The 18724-nt window shown below is 49.3% G+C and overlaps 1 protein-coding gene across 1 annotated transcript in view; it reads right to left on the bottom strand.

Annotated features, from left to right (window-relative positions):
• PLB1 (phospholipase B1) overlaps positions 1 to 18724 on the bottom strand; it is an 89245-nt gene that overhangs the window by 58609 nt on the left and 11912 nt on the right. Inside the window, exons 9-15 of the mRNA XM_029938560.1 lie at positions 18273 to 18329; positions 13097 to 13168; positions 12282 to 12353; positions 9919 to 9982; positions 4216 to 4274; positions 2403 to 2476; positions 989 to 1032 (exon numbers count right to left, since the gene is read on the bottom strand). Of these exons, the coding sequence (XP_029794420.1) occupies positions 989 to 1032; positions 2403 to 2476; positions 4216 to 4274; positions 9919 to 9982; positions 12282 to 12353; positions 13097 to 13168; positions 18273 to 18329 (442 nt within the window). The remainder of the gene's footprint in view (positions 1 to 988; positions 1033 to 2402; positions 2477 to 4215; positions 4275 to 9918; positions 9983 to 12281; positions 12354 to 13096; positions 13169 to 18272; positions 18330 to 18724) is intronic.

Raw genomic sequence — 18724 nt, forward strand, 5'->3', positions numbered from 1 at the left:
GGACTGGACCTATTTTAATTGGACAGGGTTTGCAAGTAGCAAAACATAACCGCACACAAAGCCCAACCAGTCCTGCCTAGGATCAAGCTATCTCCATCACCAAAGTCTTGGTGCCTTAAACCTCAAATAACTTCTTAGCTTCCAAAGATATGTTACAAAGGGATAATTACAAGAAAAGTAAGTGAGAGCAGGACCAATTAAGTTCCTCTCAGGCAAAAAAAAAAAAATAGCTGGAAGATCTGAAAGGAAAATAATTTAACACATTTTGTGCATGTGTACTTTAAGAACGAGCACTGTGATTTGTATGCACGAAGGAGAATAAAAAGACATGTAAGACCAGACCATTCAGAGAATGTAGTTCAGGCTTTAAAAAAAATCATTCCAAGCAGGCTGTGGGTGAAGTAATTCAAGAACAACATCGGGCCCCAAATACGGCTGTGTTTGCCCAGCCTGCACAAGGACTGCCATGGTGGCGGCTTTCCTAGTGACACTCAGGAATTCAACATCTTTGCATACAGTGATACTCAAGAAAGCCCAAGCCCGGGTCAACGGCTCCCAGAAAGGTGCTCTGCTCAAAAGGACAGGCAAAGCAGAGATGGGTTTATTTTCTTTCTTTCTGAAGTCATTTCCTAATAATGACTTGCACTTAGATTTGGCCTGAACTCTCTTCTCCTCCTTTACAAGGACAGAAGGAAGGACGGAAAGAAGGAAGGATGTAAAGGAGAGAGGAGGGCAGGAAGAGGAGAGGGGAGAGAAGAGGAGAGGAGAGGAGAGGGGAGGAGAGGGGAGGAGAGGGGAGGAGAGGAGGAGAGTAGAGGAGAGAAATCTCTCAAAGGCTTTCATGACAAGCAACGAGCCAGGCGACCGCCTCGAGGACGGAGCGCCCCCTGGCGAACATGACTGGGTCCCGCCGGCCGGCTCCCTGCTGAGCCTGAGACCGCCGCCAGGAGGCGCTGCAGAGCCACACAGGGCCGAGTCTCGTACTCACTTGCGAGGGTGGTGACGCTGCTGAGGTTGTGGTCGCCGCCGATGCTGTGGTGCAGGAACAAAAAAGAAAGCGGAGGTTCAAAATGCCAGCGACGCCAAAGCACCTCAGACGCTCCCAAGACAGGTCTTTCTCCTGAGAGACACCCTGGGGGCTTGGAGCCTGTCATTTCCTCATTATTTCCAGTAGAAAAACAAACGAGAACACAGCAACTCCTCTCCTTTGTCCCCACAAACCAGAACACCCAGATAAGAAACAGATTTAAACGGCACTGTGGACTTCAATGATTTAACTTTGAGCTTGGACCTTGGGACAGGGGAGCTAAGTGGACCCGCTTGGCCCCTGCTTCCTAAAGGGAAGGTGAGTGTTCCTTGGATGCCCAGCCCAGTCCTGCCCGCTCGCCGCTGCAGCTGGGCATGGCTGTTATGACTGAAAACACAGTGGAAACGTTTGCCCTCGTCAATCTCTTCCTACTTGGCTTGAGAAAACCTGCTCTTAAACGGTGTCTTTTAGAGAGAACCCATCTTCCAAGCGGCTTCTAAAATTCCAGGGAAATTGGATGGGTGTCCAGGCATGAGAATATGTGACATTCCAGAGTTTATTGGATTCCCTACTTTTCCATATCCCCTCATTCTCTGCCAAGTATGTCTGGGAACATTTAAAAGGGTCTCAAATGTTTGGGGTTTAATTCTGCGCAACATCACGAGGGAGGATGCCTGGGATTCAACACTCAGGGTCAGTCTGGTACCAGAGATGCCAGAGTCCGGGCTGAGGAAACACCAGACCTGCCCTTTTGTGCTTGGTTGGCATGAGCCGGGTGTTCAAATCCCGAGTCCTGCTCACTGCAGCTTGGAGCAGCCTGGATTTGATTACAGCCGGAGCAGGAACAAGCCTGCGTGAAGCCATCACGATGGGGGAATGTGCCAGAGTAGGGGTCAGGAGCCATCTGCTCTACATTTTGCTCTTTTCTCGTCTGGCTGTGTGATCTTAGATAGGCTACTTGTCCTCTCTGAGCCTTGCTTTCTCATCTGTAAAATGAAGGCCATTTAATATGATACAGGTTAAGTAACTTGCCCAGGCTCGCACTGAGTCGGGCAGCTAGTATTCAGGCACAGCTCCAGTTCCAAAAGGCCACTGTCTCCTTCTGCGCATACTCCCCAGAGAGAGAAATGGAAGCTATGTACTTTTATGTACTTTCTCTCCCAAACCTCCTCCTGCTCAGGTCTCGGTTCCTGTCCTGGGGAATGTAGTGGTGCGGGGGGAGCTTCTACAGTCCTTCCTCAGAGTAAAGGAGAAGTTTCTCATTGAAAAGCACTAGGTGGCTCACGTGTCTGCTAGAAGAACTGTTCTCTGAGGTGCTTAGGGGTTCTTCCCGCAATGAAGGGGTCCTTCAGGGCCTTCCCACACCTTCACTCACCTCCAGGACAGGCCTCGATACTGAGTCAAGACATCCAAGATGTCCCCAGGCTTGGATCCAGCCCCATTACCTGCCTGAGAGGGAACATCCAGAGGTGAGTTTCCCTGCCCACCGGCCAGAAGGTCTGTGTTCTGTTTCTGGTTGGAGCACCGTGGCGCCCCCTAGAGTCTCGAGGGGAGACAGTGCCCTGTCTTGATAATGCACCTGCCTTTACAGAGATGAGTGAGAGCTCCCAGTGGGAACCTGGCGTCTTTCACAGCTTGGCTTCACCCAGAGAAACCCTGTCCAGACCAAGATTGAGTGATACCAGGCTAGCAGAATGGTTCTGAAAATCAGACTGCAGTGTTCATTTTTCAAAAGGACTCAGTTTTGGGTCCCCTTCACCTCATTCTCAAAAGTTGTGAACTAGATCATAAAAGAAGGCATATCACAATCCTTTGAAATCGATATATCTCCTGTATATGCAATTCTAAAAATAGTAATACAATGCCATATACCTGCTCTTCAGTTAAAGAAAGCCATGGTCTTTTAAAACCTCAATCTGGGCACACTCTGCAGATGCATGTCCCTTGCCTACAGTGTGTCATATACAAGCAGGGCCATTGCAAAGGTCATGCTGAAGATTGGCCTCTGAGGCAGGCTTGGGGGGAGGCTGGCCTCCATGAGGGATGCTCCAGGGTGTGCCCAGTTCTCTGCCACCTGCCATCTATGTCCCACTTCAAAGGCTGCCTCCCAGGAAGTCCTGAACAGCTGTGCTGATTCTTGAAAACTCACTCTCCCAAGAGCATCTTCAAGGAGACCAGGGGGTTCGGTGTGGGGGTGGGGTGCCACCGGGCCACACCCAGCAGGAAGTGGTTGGGATAAGCAGTGCTAAGGACCAGCCTGCCTGTTCTTCTGGCAAGTGACAAGCAGTAGGGTGTTTGGGGTGAAGAATCGCTGGGGGGGGGGGTCATGGATGACTCAGCCACAGTACAGGGATAGGATTCTGGACTTGGAGTCAGGACTCACGAGTGCTGGTCCTGGTCCAGTCCCGGCAAGCTACGTAGTCATGGGCACTCAGTACACCTACCCAGCTGCGTCTTCTTTTGGGGTTAAGTTTGAGGTAAGTCATGTTTCATAAGACTGTATTAAGGATGTCAAGTGAAATAGATCAAATGCTAATGGACCACAGTAGACACATGCAAGGTGTCTGCTGCTCTTTGGGGACGAGTCTGCTGGAGGACCTGAGTTCTGTGGACCCAGAGAACAGCAGCTGGATGCGTCTGTGATGAGCCACTACTGAATGGAAACGTGTCTGGAAACTTCCACCCAGTTTTTCTAAGGGCCGGACTTTGCTTTTCGTGGATAGCACTTTGCAGGCCTGAGGGGTCACCATGGAGTGGCTGCAGAGACAGGCTGGCATCATTTTTGAGTACCTCATCTCTTCCTCTGACTCCTGTCCCCACTCCATTACCACCTGCTCCTGTCTCCATCTCTCTCCACCTTCCTTTCACTTCCTGCATGACCAGTGCCAGGTCTTTGAAGGAGCCCCACACTGTGGGGGAAACCTAGTCCCATCCACCCACCACAACCAGGCTGGGAGACTTGGGTTGGGTCACTTCTGTCACAGCTGCTTCCTCTGAGGTCCCTCCCCCGCCACTTCCCACCTGCTCCTTCATTCCAGTGTTGGGAGAGGAATACTGAGGTTCGGATGGACATGGGGACCAGAGAGGGGCCAGAGATGGCCATGGTCGCTAGAGTTCCTCTCTTCATGTTCTCTCATTAATCAGGATCTCCTCCCCTGCCGGCTCCTCCCACAGTCGGGGCAACTCACCGTGAGAGAGTCTCCCAGGGCTGCGATGACCTTGATGTCAGCCAGCTTCAGCCTGTGAACTGAGAACACATGTACCAGTTAATGGAAGACAGCGGTTCTCATTTCCTCTGAAAATGAGCACTCTGCCAGGAAGACCGAGAGAAAGTCCACTTGTAAGAGCAATTCCACTTGGACAGAGATATTAAAAGTCTGTCTTAAGGCTCAACTAAGTAGCAGCCACGAACCCTGACTACTGTCACTTCCTTGGGGTGCTTGCACGTGGGCTCAGGAGCTAGAAAGTGGCCCCAAGTTTCAGAGGGGAGTCTGGGGCCTTTGGTGAAACCTGGTGCTACAAGGTGAACAGTTACCCTCAGGGCCTGAAACAGCCCCTGGCAGTGTGGTTTTGGAGTCAGGCAGGAAATGGAGTGAAGGTGTAACCAACATTTAATCTATTCTAGGATCTGTTGATAATGAAGATAAATTTTTATATTATCCTGTTTACAAAAATCAGCTTGGGGCACCTGGGTGGCTCAGGTGGTTGAGCATCCAACTTTGGCTCAGGTCATGATCTCACATGAATTCGAGCCCCACGTCAGGCTCTGTGCTGACAGCTCAGAGCCTGGAGCCTGGTTTGGATTCTGTGTCTCCCTCTTGCTCTGTCCCTCCCCTTCTCACTTGCTCATTCTCTCTCTCTCTGAAAAATAAATAAAACATTAAAAAAATTTTAAAAATACTCCGTGGAAACAGTGTTCAAAGGGATCTCCAGGACCTGTCTCCTTCCATGGAGACATCTTGTCTACCTCACCTCCATACCATCTGGAGATGGGAAGCTGCCACGCTCACTGAGGATCTGCTCTCACTGGAAAAGTAAAAGTCCCTGCCTCTTCTTACACCAGCATGCAAAGGAACACATACAGAATGGTGAATGTGTATGCAAAATATATAGATTAGTGATCTTCAAATTTGAGCATGCATCAGAATCATTTGAGGAGCTTGTTAAAACACAGATGGTCGGTTCCTACCCTCAGAGTTTCTGCTTCAGTAGGTCTTGGGAGGGGGTGGGCTAAGGATATGTGGTTAGAACAATATCAAATCACAAAGCCAGCTGCACACATTAACACACATCCGTGGGGTTGAGCCTGAGAACTTTAAAATGACCTCTTCTCAAAGAAATTGGGCTATGGGTAAAAAAAGGCAACACAACAGAAAGGAAGACCTCCTTCCCTCGACTCTAGAGGGTTTATTTTAGTGCCTGGTGATGACAGCCAATCACTGTATTCTTGTTGCCATAATGTATGATACCCACAGTGAATGCTGTCAACACTTGCTAGGGGGCAAAGGTTAGGGGAAATCTTTGAAGCTGGTAAAGTATGGAATCGAAGGACAGATTAGCTTCAAAAGCACATCACAGTTTGCTAAAGAGGCAGCTGAAATTGGCCATCCTGTTGCCTAAATTTGTAGCAGAGAGAAAGGAAACATACACAATGTGTGCACACATGTCCACATCTATGTGTGTGTGTAGATAGATCTGAAGGATTTCCTTTGAGAAATAATAAACCAAACCAAGCCTGCATGGGAAAAGTCTGACTTATCTGGGATTTTATTAACATAGAGCCCGACAGGCTTCATTTGTTTCATATCCTGTAGACCTTGATTTGAGCTTTGTTAATATCATCACGCATGACAAAGACAGAGCCTGGAAACACAGCAAAGCACTTTAGCAATTGCTCTCCTTGGGGGAAAGAACTACTCAGAGATAAGATTAAATTTATGTGGGCTGATTAGCTAAACATGATCTGGTACAAACTGTCCACCACCCTGAAAGGAGTTGATAAATACATCAATAACTCATCAAGATTTCTACAGATGGGGCCTCTTATCAGAAGGCCATCCAAGCTGTGATGAAATATCACGGATGGTAAGGAAATGGCAGACTCTGGGAGAGGGAGAAGACTTGACGCTTTGGAGCTTCGTCTTGTACACCCCAACGGCTTAACCCACATGCAGCCGTAATCTGAAAAAACAGCCTTCCTCCCAGTTGTCAGCGAGGGCCGCACACCTCGTGCTCTCTGGTCCTCAGGACTTGTGTGAAGACTTCTGCAATGGTGGTAACCTGCTGGCACCATGTGAGAACCTTGTTTCTGCCTTGGAAGTGGGTCAGTGTGAGTTTATATGAAGCAATTTGCGCCTCAGGGCACATAGGGGCTCAAGCGATGTGCTAAGTTGAATTACAGGCTGAGTTAGTGGCTCTGTGTCAGAGACTTTACAGCTCTCAAAGCTTTAAATGATGGGCACTGGAGGGAAGGGAAATACTTACGCATCCAGATATCTTTGGGTGATTTTGAACTTGCTCAGTGGACTGAGCAAGGGGACGGGAGGGCTGTTACTTCCTGTGGGGCATCAGTACTTGATGAGGTCACATAGTCATAGATGAGGTTAAATCACAAGACCCACGAGCAGGTGGTGATTAAAGAAACATCCCTATGGTCTACACTGGACATTACAGGGCTGGATCACAACAAAGTGAGACCCTTAATGATCTGCTGGTGCTATAACTCGGGCATTTTTTATATTAGCTTCTGAATAGCTCATTTTAGTCAAATGGGTAACCTAAAGGGCATCACGGACTCACGAAGGAACCAATGTCTTAAATGAAAGAACTGTTCTAGATTTATACTATTGGTGGCAGTGGCATATAAATAGCTTTGTGGTTCTTTATTTTCAAATCCTATGAATTCCCTCTCCCCCTTCTCCTGCATGGAATTAGCAGCTTGACATCAAGATGGTCACCTGCAGTAGAGAGCCTGGAGCCCTGTCCCCCTGACTCCTTATTGCTACTCTTTTGTTTGCCAAGTCTACTCTCCTTCTCACTGGGAAAACCTTAGGTCAGCTGCCAGGCCCAACGCATTTGTCTTACTGACCCCAGCTCTGTTAGGAAGACCATGGGGTAATAGAAAATGATGCAAGTATGCACAAAGTTATAGAGCCCACAGGAGATAGCTCTTGGCAAAGTGCACGTATGCACTGACTAGGAAGAAAACTTGGCAGCTTTTGTTCATTTATTTTGCGACCAAATACCAATTCGTTATAAAAAATATATATCAACTCTGCATATCTCATCCCAAAAGGCTCACAGATTGGTGGAAGAGGTTCGACACCTGTGGGCTCCAGAAGGGAGGAGTGAGGCATCCAGGTTGCCAGGGGCTGTGACCTATTGATGAAGGCAGCACCCTATGTTGAAATATCACTTTGGGTTAGTTATGTGTATCTGCGGGTGGCTGGAGAGAAACACTAGGGAAAGGGACATGGGAGGTTTGTGAAAAGAACTCTGAAGGCAAAACAGTTAGTTTATAGGGTCTTAGTGAAAAATTGTTTTCATGGCAGGGACCTTGATCAAGTTGGATTTAAAGATCTTTTTCAACCCTGAGAACTGTTAGTTTGCTGAATTAGAAATAGTCATTAAGATTAATTCAGTGAAGGTCACCTGGGTGGCTCAGTTAAGTGTCTGACTCTTGATTTTGGCTCAGGTTATGATCTCACAGTTCATGGGATCAAGCCCCGTGTTTGGCCTTATGCTGACACCATGGAGCCTGCTTGCAATTCTCTCTGCCTTGCCCCTGCTCATACTTGCTTGCACTCTCTTTCAAGAAAAATAAACATAAAAAAAATTAATTCAGTGAACATTTACTGGGGTCCTACTATGTGCTGAGTCATTGGAGATATAAAGGTAAGATGACCTGCTCTTTTAAGTATGCATCAGACACCATCATTTCCATCAGAAATTGCAAACATGATCTCCAGAGGAGCGAGCGACCTCCCCACAAATAGGACAATGAGCAAGAAAAACTAGTAATGTGGCCCTGTGCCAACTCCCTTCTAACCACCTCAACCATCACAAGGATGGTTAAGATGTCCGATCACAGACCACACGTGGTAATGAAAGGTGTTTTTTATTATTGTCCAGTCAGCAGTGGTCATTCTCTTAAATGACACCTTTCAGGCAGGACTCAGAAGGGCAGGTCCAGCTGTCATTAGGAGGGCCGCCGCCCAGTGGGAGCGAGAGAGCATTTTGGTTCCATGCCCACTTGGTTAGATCAAGGAGACCTACCTCTATCCATCTGCTTATTCAGACAGTCCCTACCGCCAGAGTATCTTCAATCTCAAGGTCTTAAGCTTTCTTGTGCTTATATCTTCAAACGCCAATAAACACAATAATCTTCAGGGTCAGGGGATAAAGAAGAGGTTCACATTTTATTTGGGTTTAGATGTTGTGACATGTTCGAAGGGATTGGTTGGTTATCACTGTCATGAAAGGAACTTAATCCAGACAGATTGCAAAATGCCTTATAGTTCATCCTCTCAGAATGATAAGATTAAAAGGGGGGATGGATATCATTTCTGTGTAAAGACTATGGTGATTAAAATATCCAAATTCTCCCTCTCTGTCCCTGTCCATGCTACTGCATGGACATACATACATATGGACATCTTTGCGTTTTTGCTATAAGACAGCCTATGTAGGAAGCTGATAACTTGTTTCTGCTGCTAAAGTTCTGCTAGTAAACTAACTAATAGGACTGAGTTGTCACCAAGTATGAAGGGGGAAAAGTCTGAAGAATAAATACGTGTGTGTGTGTGTGTGTGTGTGTGTGTGTGTGTGTAAGAGCCTATCTCCTATTCCATTGTTCTGCAACTTAGAACAAGAGCCAGTTACATACTGAAGTTTGTTACAAACATTTTTAATTTACTTACCATTCATATGGCTTAACTTGAGCTTGGAGAGCTAAGCCCGGCATGAAGGGCAGGCTGACACTTTATTTTTCTAACAGCAAAAGAAAACAGTCTGACTACAAAGACTTGCATCCCTGAAAGAATTCTGCTACACACCATGACCTCTCCAAACTTAATTTCCTATCTCGGAAGGCACTAGGAGGCATTCAACAATCACCTACTAAACAAGTGAACGAATCAATGGACAAACAGTCGCCCTGTAGGCCCCAAGCAAGGGAACCTAGCGCACTGTTGCAGGAACACTCCTGGACTGATGGGTTCAGTCCTACTGGTCAGCATCCGGCCTCCCTCCCGCAACCCCTGCCCAATGACCTCCCGTGGTCACGTGCACACAGCCATCACTCCCAGGCCCGCTCCCCTAGAGGAAAAGATTTAGCCCTTAGCCAGCCCCTTTTTGGGAGGCTGTCTGCCTGGAACATTCCACGAGTCTCATTTTCATGGCCCGGCAACAGTCATTTTGGAAATACCGAGAAGCAGTGTGAACAGCACGTTTCTAAGATGGCGTGCTCTCCGGTTCCGCACACAGTGTCTGAGTGCACCCTGAGCAGGGCTCGGATGCGCAGTATGGACTGGTTATTTCTGCCTCCTGCTTAAAGATAGTTTTGCCTTTTGGAGAACGCATTCACGGGCTCGTCAAGGGCTCAAGGCAGGGACAAGGACAGCAGCCCACTCAACCCAGGCTGGGCTTTTTGCAGAATAAGATGTGGCACACAGTTATCGCTTCCTGCTTCCTGCTCAAGAACGATCAAACACAGGCCCGAGCTTGCAGATACACGCCCAGGGCTATTTCATTGTCCTTGAGAGAAAAAAACAAACAAGCAAACAACTCTCTCCCACTATCTCAGACGCGTGGAAAGCCCATTAAGGTTGCTCTTACATTGATGATTTTGGGTCTCAGATGCGGTTACAAATCACTGGATTTGAGCCACGTACCTGAGGTGGGAACCGTGTTGGAGGGGTCCATGTCAGGGCACCTGATTTCCACTCCTTCTGTCACCTGAAATAAGAGGCACAGAGAAGTGGGAGAGATGAATCTTGCAACATAGGACATTGGGTGAGAAGCAGAGCCTGTATCTGGAAAACACCACTTCATATAGAAACCTAGGTATCCCTGAAGATGCCTCCCTATCAACACTCATATCTGAGTGTCCACAAAATCCTCTCCTAAATGCTCCCCATCCCGTCCCCTCCCCTCTAGGGCCTCGACCTTTCCCTACATCCAGGCTGTGTTAATTCTTGCCTTGCAGAGTCCACAGCCTTCGGCCCTTCCTCCCCGACCTTCTGAGCCCATAAAGATGCTGCTTTCCCTTTCTCAGCTACAACAGCAGTGTCACTTCCTGCCCAAATTCTTAGTGAAAGCAGGGATTTTTTGCCTGTTTTGTGGACTGTCTCCTCGGAGCCCTGAACAGTGCACAGTGCTGCTCAATAAATATTTATTGGTTGAAAAAAATACATTTCTGCCGTGTTAACGTCAGCACAAAGTCCATCCTCCTTGGCACATCCTAAGAGGACCCTGAGCTTCTAAACCAGCAGCTCCTGACCCACCTCGCATGCTCTCTATGCCTCTGCCCAAGTTTACCTCCCTTACTTTTCCCTCCCTCCACATTCCCACATGCCCACCCGTCGGGTCATCCTTAGTTACCCTTCAAGGCTGGGGTGGTTGGTTTTCTTTGGAAAGCCTCGTCCCCTCTCTCCTGTCAGTCACTTCCTCTGCCCCTAGTCCCAGAATGCTCACGGAAGCTTTAATTATAGGACTCGCTACTGTGCCAACATTGTTGGTTGGCTCCACCAGGACGAGCAACGGATTTTATCTGTGGCTTTCTCTTATGCCTGGTATTGGTCCGTCCACCCACCCATTTAGCCGTTCGACAAATAGTGACGAGGTCCCTGCTCTGAATCCCGGCCCTCACTGAGCTTGCATTCTAGTGGTTCACAGAAGGTTTCCAGTAAATGTATCTCCAGGGAATGTGTTGAGTTCTCTTACCAGATGACAAATACCGGCAACACTTATATAGAACTCAGGGCATGCCAATACTATCATCTGTGCTTTATACTTACTCAATTATTATCATTTACTAACAACTCTGTGAGGTAGGGCTGTGACAATCACTTCACAGATTTAAAAACCACCAAGGCACAGAGATGTTAAGTGCCTTGCTCAGTGACACAGAGGCAGTAAGTGGAAGAGCCTGGATTTGAACCCAGAGCGAGTTCTTTCCCCTCACGCGCCATGCTGCCTCTCAGATGTCGCCTCACTGCTGAGGTTATCAGTTAGAAAGCGTGGGACTTATTGATAAACCAAGAGTCATTCATGCTGTATCTCTCAGGATTCGCGCTGGGGACCCAGGCCATCGTCTTTGCCTCTGCCGCCTGGAGTGAGTCTTACTCTCTTTTATACAACAGGGAGGCAGGGCTGGTAGTAGGACTGAATTCGTCCTAGCTCGTTTGGTCCCCAGTCCTCTGAGATTGAGGACATCGGCCTTGGCCTGTTCTCAGCTCCTGTCAGAGGAGTGCAGGGTGCCCTCTTTAATCGTGACAGGGGAGGTCAGGGAGAGACTCATGAGATAAGCACCGAGCGAGGCGTGGGGAGGTGTGAGGTGGCCACCGCAGGTGTGAGCCAGCTTCGAAGGCCTTTTGGTCTCCATGCTGTCTGGTCTCACACTTCACCCACGTTCCTCTGCTTTTTCTTAACTTTCTCCTCAGATTAAGGCCTCAGGTGAGCTTTCAAGGACTTGTCAGCGAATGGGGGAGAGCCTGAGGATTCTTGGTTTACATCAGAAGAGACAGGGAGCGGGCAGTGCTGGGCCCCCCAGCACCCCCGCGAAACCTCGGGGTGCTGGTTGCTGAGGCTGTTCTAAAGACAGAGATACAGGGCGCTGGGTGGCTCAGTCGGTCAAGCGTCGGACTTCAGCTCAGCTCCTGATCTCACTGTTTGTGAGTTTGAGCGCTTCGTAGGGACTATGTGCTCTGGGCTTGGAACCCGGAGCCTGCTTTGGATTTTGTGTCTCCTGCTCGCTCGCTCCCTCTTCCTCTCTCTCTCTGTGCCCCTCCCCCGCTCATGCTCTGTCTGCCTCTCTCTCTTTCAAAAAGAAGTAAACATTAAAAAAAAAATTAAAGACAGAGATGTAGGGCTGACTTGCTCCAAGCACGAAGGGGACAGTCACACACTTGACCCTTTACCCTTCCCAGTGGGCTCAGGGGCTTCCAGAGAACCACGTGGAAGCTTCCAGTACTTGGCGAGAGGTACTGCCCTGGTTCAGTTGCATGTTTCTCCATCACAGAAAACCTGAGCCTACCTCAAGCTCCTCAGAGTTTAGCAGCCTGGGCAGGTAGTTGCTGTTTCTGTAGGTGAAGAGATAGGGATTCTCCTGTAGAGGAAGGGAATACATTGTAACCATGACCTAGAAATCTGTATCATTTAATCACCAGGCTTTCTCATACAGCAATGCGTTTGGTCAGTTTGGAACATCCCCACTGCTCATTGGTTCTGAGAGAGCTCATTCATGCTTCGGAATGTTCCCTGTGCAACAGTCAGCATCACTTTCTTGCTACTGGAGCCTCATGCTACCAGGCAAAGTACATTTATTTCCATAGAAAGAGAACTTAATTGTAAGCTTCCTGGCAGCCAAGGCGAAGAAGGAAACAGGGTGAATGATCTAATTCTTACAGCCGGGTAACAAAAACTTACCAATTGGGTAAGAGAGCCAAAAATCTGACTCGCATTAAATGACCAAAAGAATTCTAGGGATTCATGTTCCGTTTTTCTTTTCTCATTCCTTTAAAGCAGCATTAATTCTATGCCTACTACATATCTGGCACATTTTTCAAGACATTCATCCTCATGTTTGGGATCAGGCAAGCTGTGGCTTTGCCTGTTGCTCTCCACAGGTGTGGAAGGGGCCCCAGTTCTGCTCACATGGCTCTCCTGACCGGTGAGTGTAAACCTTAGGCGTGTCAAGTATGCAGAGCTGTGCCCAGCCTTGAGGAGCCAACTAGAGACTCAAATGGGGTTAATTTCTCAGCCAGGGAAGACTCCACTTCACAGCAAAGCCCACTTCTTCGTGATCCCAACTCAGCAAGAGATTCCCTCCGGTCCCCAGTTCTGGCCCACCTGAGAGGGACATTTCACCAGACTTCTGTCTCGTGCACTGAGGGGCTCATCTTTCTGTCCTGCTGGCTCCATCTGAAAAAGGAGGAAATCTTTAGCAAAAGGAAGTCTAGTGAAGGTCGCGCACCCTGGTACCACTGGCAGAATCTCAGTTGCCCAGTATTTTTCAGAGTGTGGCCCTGGGCCAGCTGGCAGCGTGAGCATCACCTGGGAACACACTGGAAATGCAAATCTCCAGGCCACCCCAAACCTACTCACGTCTGAGACCTTGGAGAGGAGTCCAGTGTTGTGCATTTGAACAAGGCCCCCAGGAGACCCCAGTGCAAGCCCCCGATCAGGCCCATGGCCTGAGAGGATCTGGTGATTCCTGGCCCACCCCTCCTGATGTTATGGAAGGAGACTCGGAATGCCAGGCTCGCTCAGCTGGGACTAGGGGAGAGGAGAGCAGGGATGGGAAGGAAGGGCGAACACATGACTCCTGTGTAAGCACGTGTCCTCTCCCCACCGCTCCCCTTCCTGTTGTATGTGTAAACCTGCATCCAGGAGGCTAGAAGAGCCTCTGTTACCTGAACACGGCTTATGGGGCTGTGAGTGACACAAGCTATGGGCTCTGGCTCAAGTTCCTGGTCTTGAATCCAGAGGAACAGACATGGGGTGCAGCACGGCCCTCCACTCCGAAGCAATTTGAACATCCAGCATCAGGAATGAGCAATGGTGGGGCCAGTGCTGATCTAGGCAACTACTTAAGGGATAACCAAAGCCTATGGAAAGGGGCCATCAAAAGGTAGACAGTGTGCCAGCAGGGGCCCAGCAGATGATGAGCCCAGGCGGCAGTGCCGAAGGGCACACGGGGAAAATGAAGGCAGTTGAAGAATTCAGTGGGGGAGACTGTTTTTTTTTTTTATTCCTTTTGTTGGATTGGGGCGCCTGGGTGACTTAGTTGAGCAACTAACTCTTGATTTTGGTTCTGGTCACAATCTCACAGTTTATGAGATTGAGCACCACGTTGGGCTCTATGCTGACAGTATGGAGCATGCTTGGGATTCTCTCTCCCTTTCTCTCTGCCCCTCTCAGGCTCATGTGCCCTGTATTTCTCTCTCTCAAAATAAACATTTTTTAAAAGTTCCTTTTGTTGTTTTTAAATGTTTATTATACACACATAAACACTCGAAAGTTGCCACAGCTTTGAGAGAAGGCAGATTTCCTTTTACACCACTATTTTCTCCCATTGGGGAACCTCATGTTCACGGTCAGCCCTGCTGCCCACAGGTACTAGACTCTTGGGACACCTCCCTTCCAATTACTTGACAGTGGTGACAAAAGGCAGGGGGCTATGGGACGGAGCTCAGTCACAGGCTCTGCCATCCTCCATGAGGATTTTAGATTCTTCAGCAATATCTTATCCCAGCATCTCGCCATAAACAAGAATTGAGGAAAGAACTTTACCCTTCCTGGGACTGACTCTTCACCCATATGGACAAAGTCAGATAAGAGAGTGTAATTAACCTTTTGGAAAAAAGGGTAACAACCTTTTAGCTCAAAGGCTGGAGGAAAAACCGGGGTCCCTACCTTCTTTCAGATTTATTCTGATGCTAGGTACTCCTGGAAATGGGAGGTCCCACCCATAACATTCAGGTCAGCTCTGAAAGGGAGTGTTTAGTGGCCTCCCTTCTTTTCTCCGATCTCTCAAGAATATAATCAGTAATAGAGTCTGGAAAGCAGCTCTGAGAGAGCCACACTTTAATAATTCTGGTAGAATGGATGTAGCAGAGCCCATATTTTAAAGGACCTTAAAGAAGGGAAATTCATAAGCTTAAATAAACACTTTCCTTTAAGAGCCTTTCCCCAAATGTCTTTTTCTCAGTCACCTACATCCTTCCTGCTCCCCGAGTGCCCTCTACACCTGCTTGGACCTTCTACCCTGCTGTGCTCAGACAGCACGGAGAATGAAGTGGCGAGGCCAAACATTCCCTCCCCCTGTCCCTCCGCCTGCCATCCTGTGCCATGCACAAGTTCACGTGCAATCCGGGGACAGCAGACTTGCTCCACGTCTCAGCCCTGGAATCACCCACATCTCTTCTCCACAGCCTCCCTGCCACACTGGAATTAACTGGAATGTTGAAGGGATGACCTCAGACATTCTCCCCCAGGAGAATTCCCACTCAGCTGAGCAATTCCTGAGAGAACTGCAGGGCTTGGCATGCTGTGGGGGTCTGTTGAAAGGATCTGGGAATCAAGTTCCCCAAAGGTGGGTTTGTTCAGAACTAGTGTTGCATAAGAATCATCAGAGATTACCGAGGAGGTGGTGGTGGTGGCAGAAAGGACCAAGGGAATGAATTATGTCTTCAGCACAAAATCCTCCAGCTTTGTGCCAGGACCTCAGCTGCAGTCTGGGGGCACGTTATGCTAGGGCAGGTCCAGGGCTGTTTCAGAAGCAGGGCTGCTCTCTAGCAGGTATATGGAATTTTCCTTTGCTGGCCCTCCCTCAGAGCTTACATGTACCTTGGGGCCTGGCCAGGGAGAGCAGATACAGGGGTGACCTGCACACCTGGCCCCACTGGGTTGTCCGGGGGCATGGTAGGAGAGAAAAGGGATAGAACTTGAGCTCTTGTAGTCACAGTGATTGTGTTGGACCCTTTCTGCTCCCCACCTATGAGAGTGGACCTCATTCAAGGTCCTCTGTGTCTGTGAACGTGGGCTTGGATATCTGGAGATACCTTGCTTTCATCTTTGTGGTCTCAATTAAGCCCAACACAGCAGAGACTCAAGGAGCTAAAGGCAGAGTCATGCCTGCCCTCCTTGTGTCCCTAGAAGACACAAGAGTGAACCCAAGGGTGAATCACTTGTGTATCTTGCGTAAGCCCTCTGAGGTTGACGGAGGGTCATCAGAGGAAAAATAGAGGCCTAGAAAGACTGCACAAGTCACCTCAAGATATAACCAAAAACACATGTGTAGCCAGAACTCGGGGTTTCTGGCTCTTTACCCAGAGACCTGTTCGAGTCCTAATTTCTTATGGACTAAACCATGCCACCAGAAGCCGTCTGTCCACTCTCACAGCTATGTGCACTCTGGGAGCCATGGGTGATCTGGCATTCCACCCAGGAGGAAGCCAGGAGAACAACACACCCAAGGAAGCCCCTCTTTCTCTGCTGGCCTGGCTGCAGGGACCTCGAGAACGCTCATTGGGAAATGACTGGTGGTTGGTTGGACAGGAGAGAGTGGGGTAACTGCCCATCCAGGAAAGCTGCCTTCTCCCTCCCTCTGAGCCCTTGTGACACCTACTATATGCCGTAGTCCTTTGGCCTTGAGTCTGTCCTTGAGTCTATTCCCATCTCTGTACTTGCTCAGCCTCATCCTCACCCTCAAGTGGATTGTAGGACACTGTGGTACCAGGTGCCTGTGTTGATGTGCAGGATGACACTCAGGCTCAATAAAGACAATTATTATCACTGTTGCCACTGCCACCAATGACAGTCAATAGCAAGATGAAGGGGTAGAGAGGTAGAAGAAGGGAGAAGAGAGGGAGGGAGTATGGAAGGGAGAGAGGGAGAAGGAGAGGGAAGAGAGGGAGGGAGTGTGTTGAGGATGAGACAGGGGGAGAGAGGGAGAGAACAAGAGAGAGGAAGGAGAGGAGCCTTCTCCCTGGATCTGTTCTTTCTGGCATTAGAGGTACTTCATTTATTCTCAGGGCCTCTTTATCTTCATGTATCCTCTCTTATCAGACCAGCCTCATACTGCCCCCTCGCTAATGCATTGGCTCCTTTCCTCCATGCCCTTTGCTCACAAAAGTCCTCTTGCCTGGGAATGCCCACCTTGACCTCCTCTGACACATCTTACAAAGCCATTTAGAATCCCATCCCCATGGGGTCCTCCTGACCTCTCGCTCATATCATTGTTGGTGCAGAGTCCGGCTCATCACTCTTGTTCTTCTGGGTGGCCTGACCTTTCCAGCTACACCCCAGGTTCGATGACAGCAGAGGTCGTTTGGTGTGTGTCCTGTATTTTCCTAGGACCCAGCCTAGGGTAGGGCACATTGTAGGTGCCCTTGTGTTGCTTGGAAGAAATTTGACATAGAAGGCAGAGGAGGTTCGGCTGAGCTGGAATCAGTCCTTCTCTCCCAGAGAGAAGGTGGAGGGAGAGTGTCCCTCATAGGAGGTCGGCCCCAAAGTGGTTTCCCGGGGGAAATATCCTGCCCAAGGGTCAGGCCCACTAAAGAAGGACCCTTATCCAAAGACATCAGAAAAGAAATCTTTGCCTTCTCCAAAGGAGAGTGTGAGTTCTTGCCATGGGCCATCTGGGGACCTTGCCTACCCTCTTTGCTCCTGGCTAGTGTATGTGAGTGTGTGTGCTAATGAAGGCAGCTGCTCACGGTCTCAGCACAGCATATCAACTGAGGAAACAGGAGACATTTTTCTAACCGAGGACAAAGAAAACCAAGTTCCTATCACTGAAATTCTAAAACTAGGGCAACTTGGAGGGAGGAAAAATGGCAAAATCAGGTCTCCGTCTGGTGCCCTGGAAATGTTCACAGTTTTGAGGTTATATCCCATCCAAGGACTGAGCCCAGCTGGCCCTGGGGGACTTTCATAATCTGGGGAAAGCCTGTCACAGGTATAGTAAGAAGGGCCAACATGTGGTGAGTCCTCACCGAGGGCCAGGAGTAAGCCATGCACAGGACGTGTGTTGGGTCAGGGGTTATGATAAGGGTTTTGCAGAAGGAGGCTTGAGACCTTATATTCAAGCAGCTCGTGAAGGGTGGAATTAGGAGCTGAACTCAGGTCTTCATCATTCACAGTTTATGCTCGTCACACACACCACCCTGTGTCTTTGAGCCACACGATGGGGAGAGAAATCTGGGCTGGAGCCGCTATGTGGGCCCAGTCCCCAAGCAAAGTGGCCTGCGCAGACTCAGAGGAGATGCCCATGCCCATGCCCTCTGGGAAGAGCAGGACGGCAGTAGCCCAGTCTTGGGATGAAAAGGTCAGACCTGGGCTGTCACCAGGTGTGCAAAGGGTCCCTGGTGGCCCAGAGTCATCGTCCTGTGGTCCTGCGGGCATCCTGCAGCTCCTCCGTTTGAGCAGTGGGCACAGTGGCTGTGACGGTGGGGGTCCTGCCTCCCTTCCTGTGTGCCAAAGCCCCAGCTGCCATAGCAGCCCCCCGGCACCCCCAGCCACTCACCATGCTGTTCCAGAGATTCAAGGCGAGTGTGCGGGGATCCTGGAGTGGTTGTTCCCCCTGAAATAGAACCAAATAAGAACCTGTGTTTGGCCCTAAGGATGGGGTGACATGCCGCACACTTTGGACCTCCCTGGCAGAGATGGGGTGGTCCTGACCAGACTGTCTCTCAGCCCCAAGTGCCACCATTGTTGGTGGGCACTTAAAGGACCCTGTCTGGCGTCAGGCTCAGAGGTGAGGGTCTCCAGGGGCAGGTCAAATGTCTGGCTGCTCTTCGTTATCATAAGGTTGTACATACTGAGCTAAACAGAAGGCGCAGGTGACTGGGAAGTGAATGGTGTGTGATCTGAAGGGGGCGGGGGATGGAAATGAATATTCCTCCTCTTCCTTTTAAACCACTATCTGAACATCACTGTAGCCCTAGAAGGGGCACACTGACTCCAACAGGCAGGATC

This window comes from Suricata suricatta, chromosome 4 (genome assembly GCF_006229205.1).
Source record: "Suricata suricatta isolate VVHF042 chromosome 4, meerkat_22Aug2017_6uvM2_HiC, whole genome shotgun sequence".
NCBI classification, from domain to species: Eukaryota; Metazoa; Chordata; class Mammalia; order Carnivora; family Herpestidae; genus Suricata; species Suricata suricatta.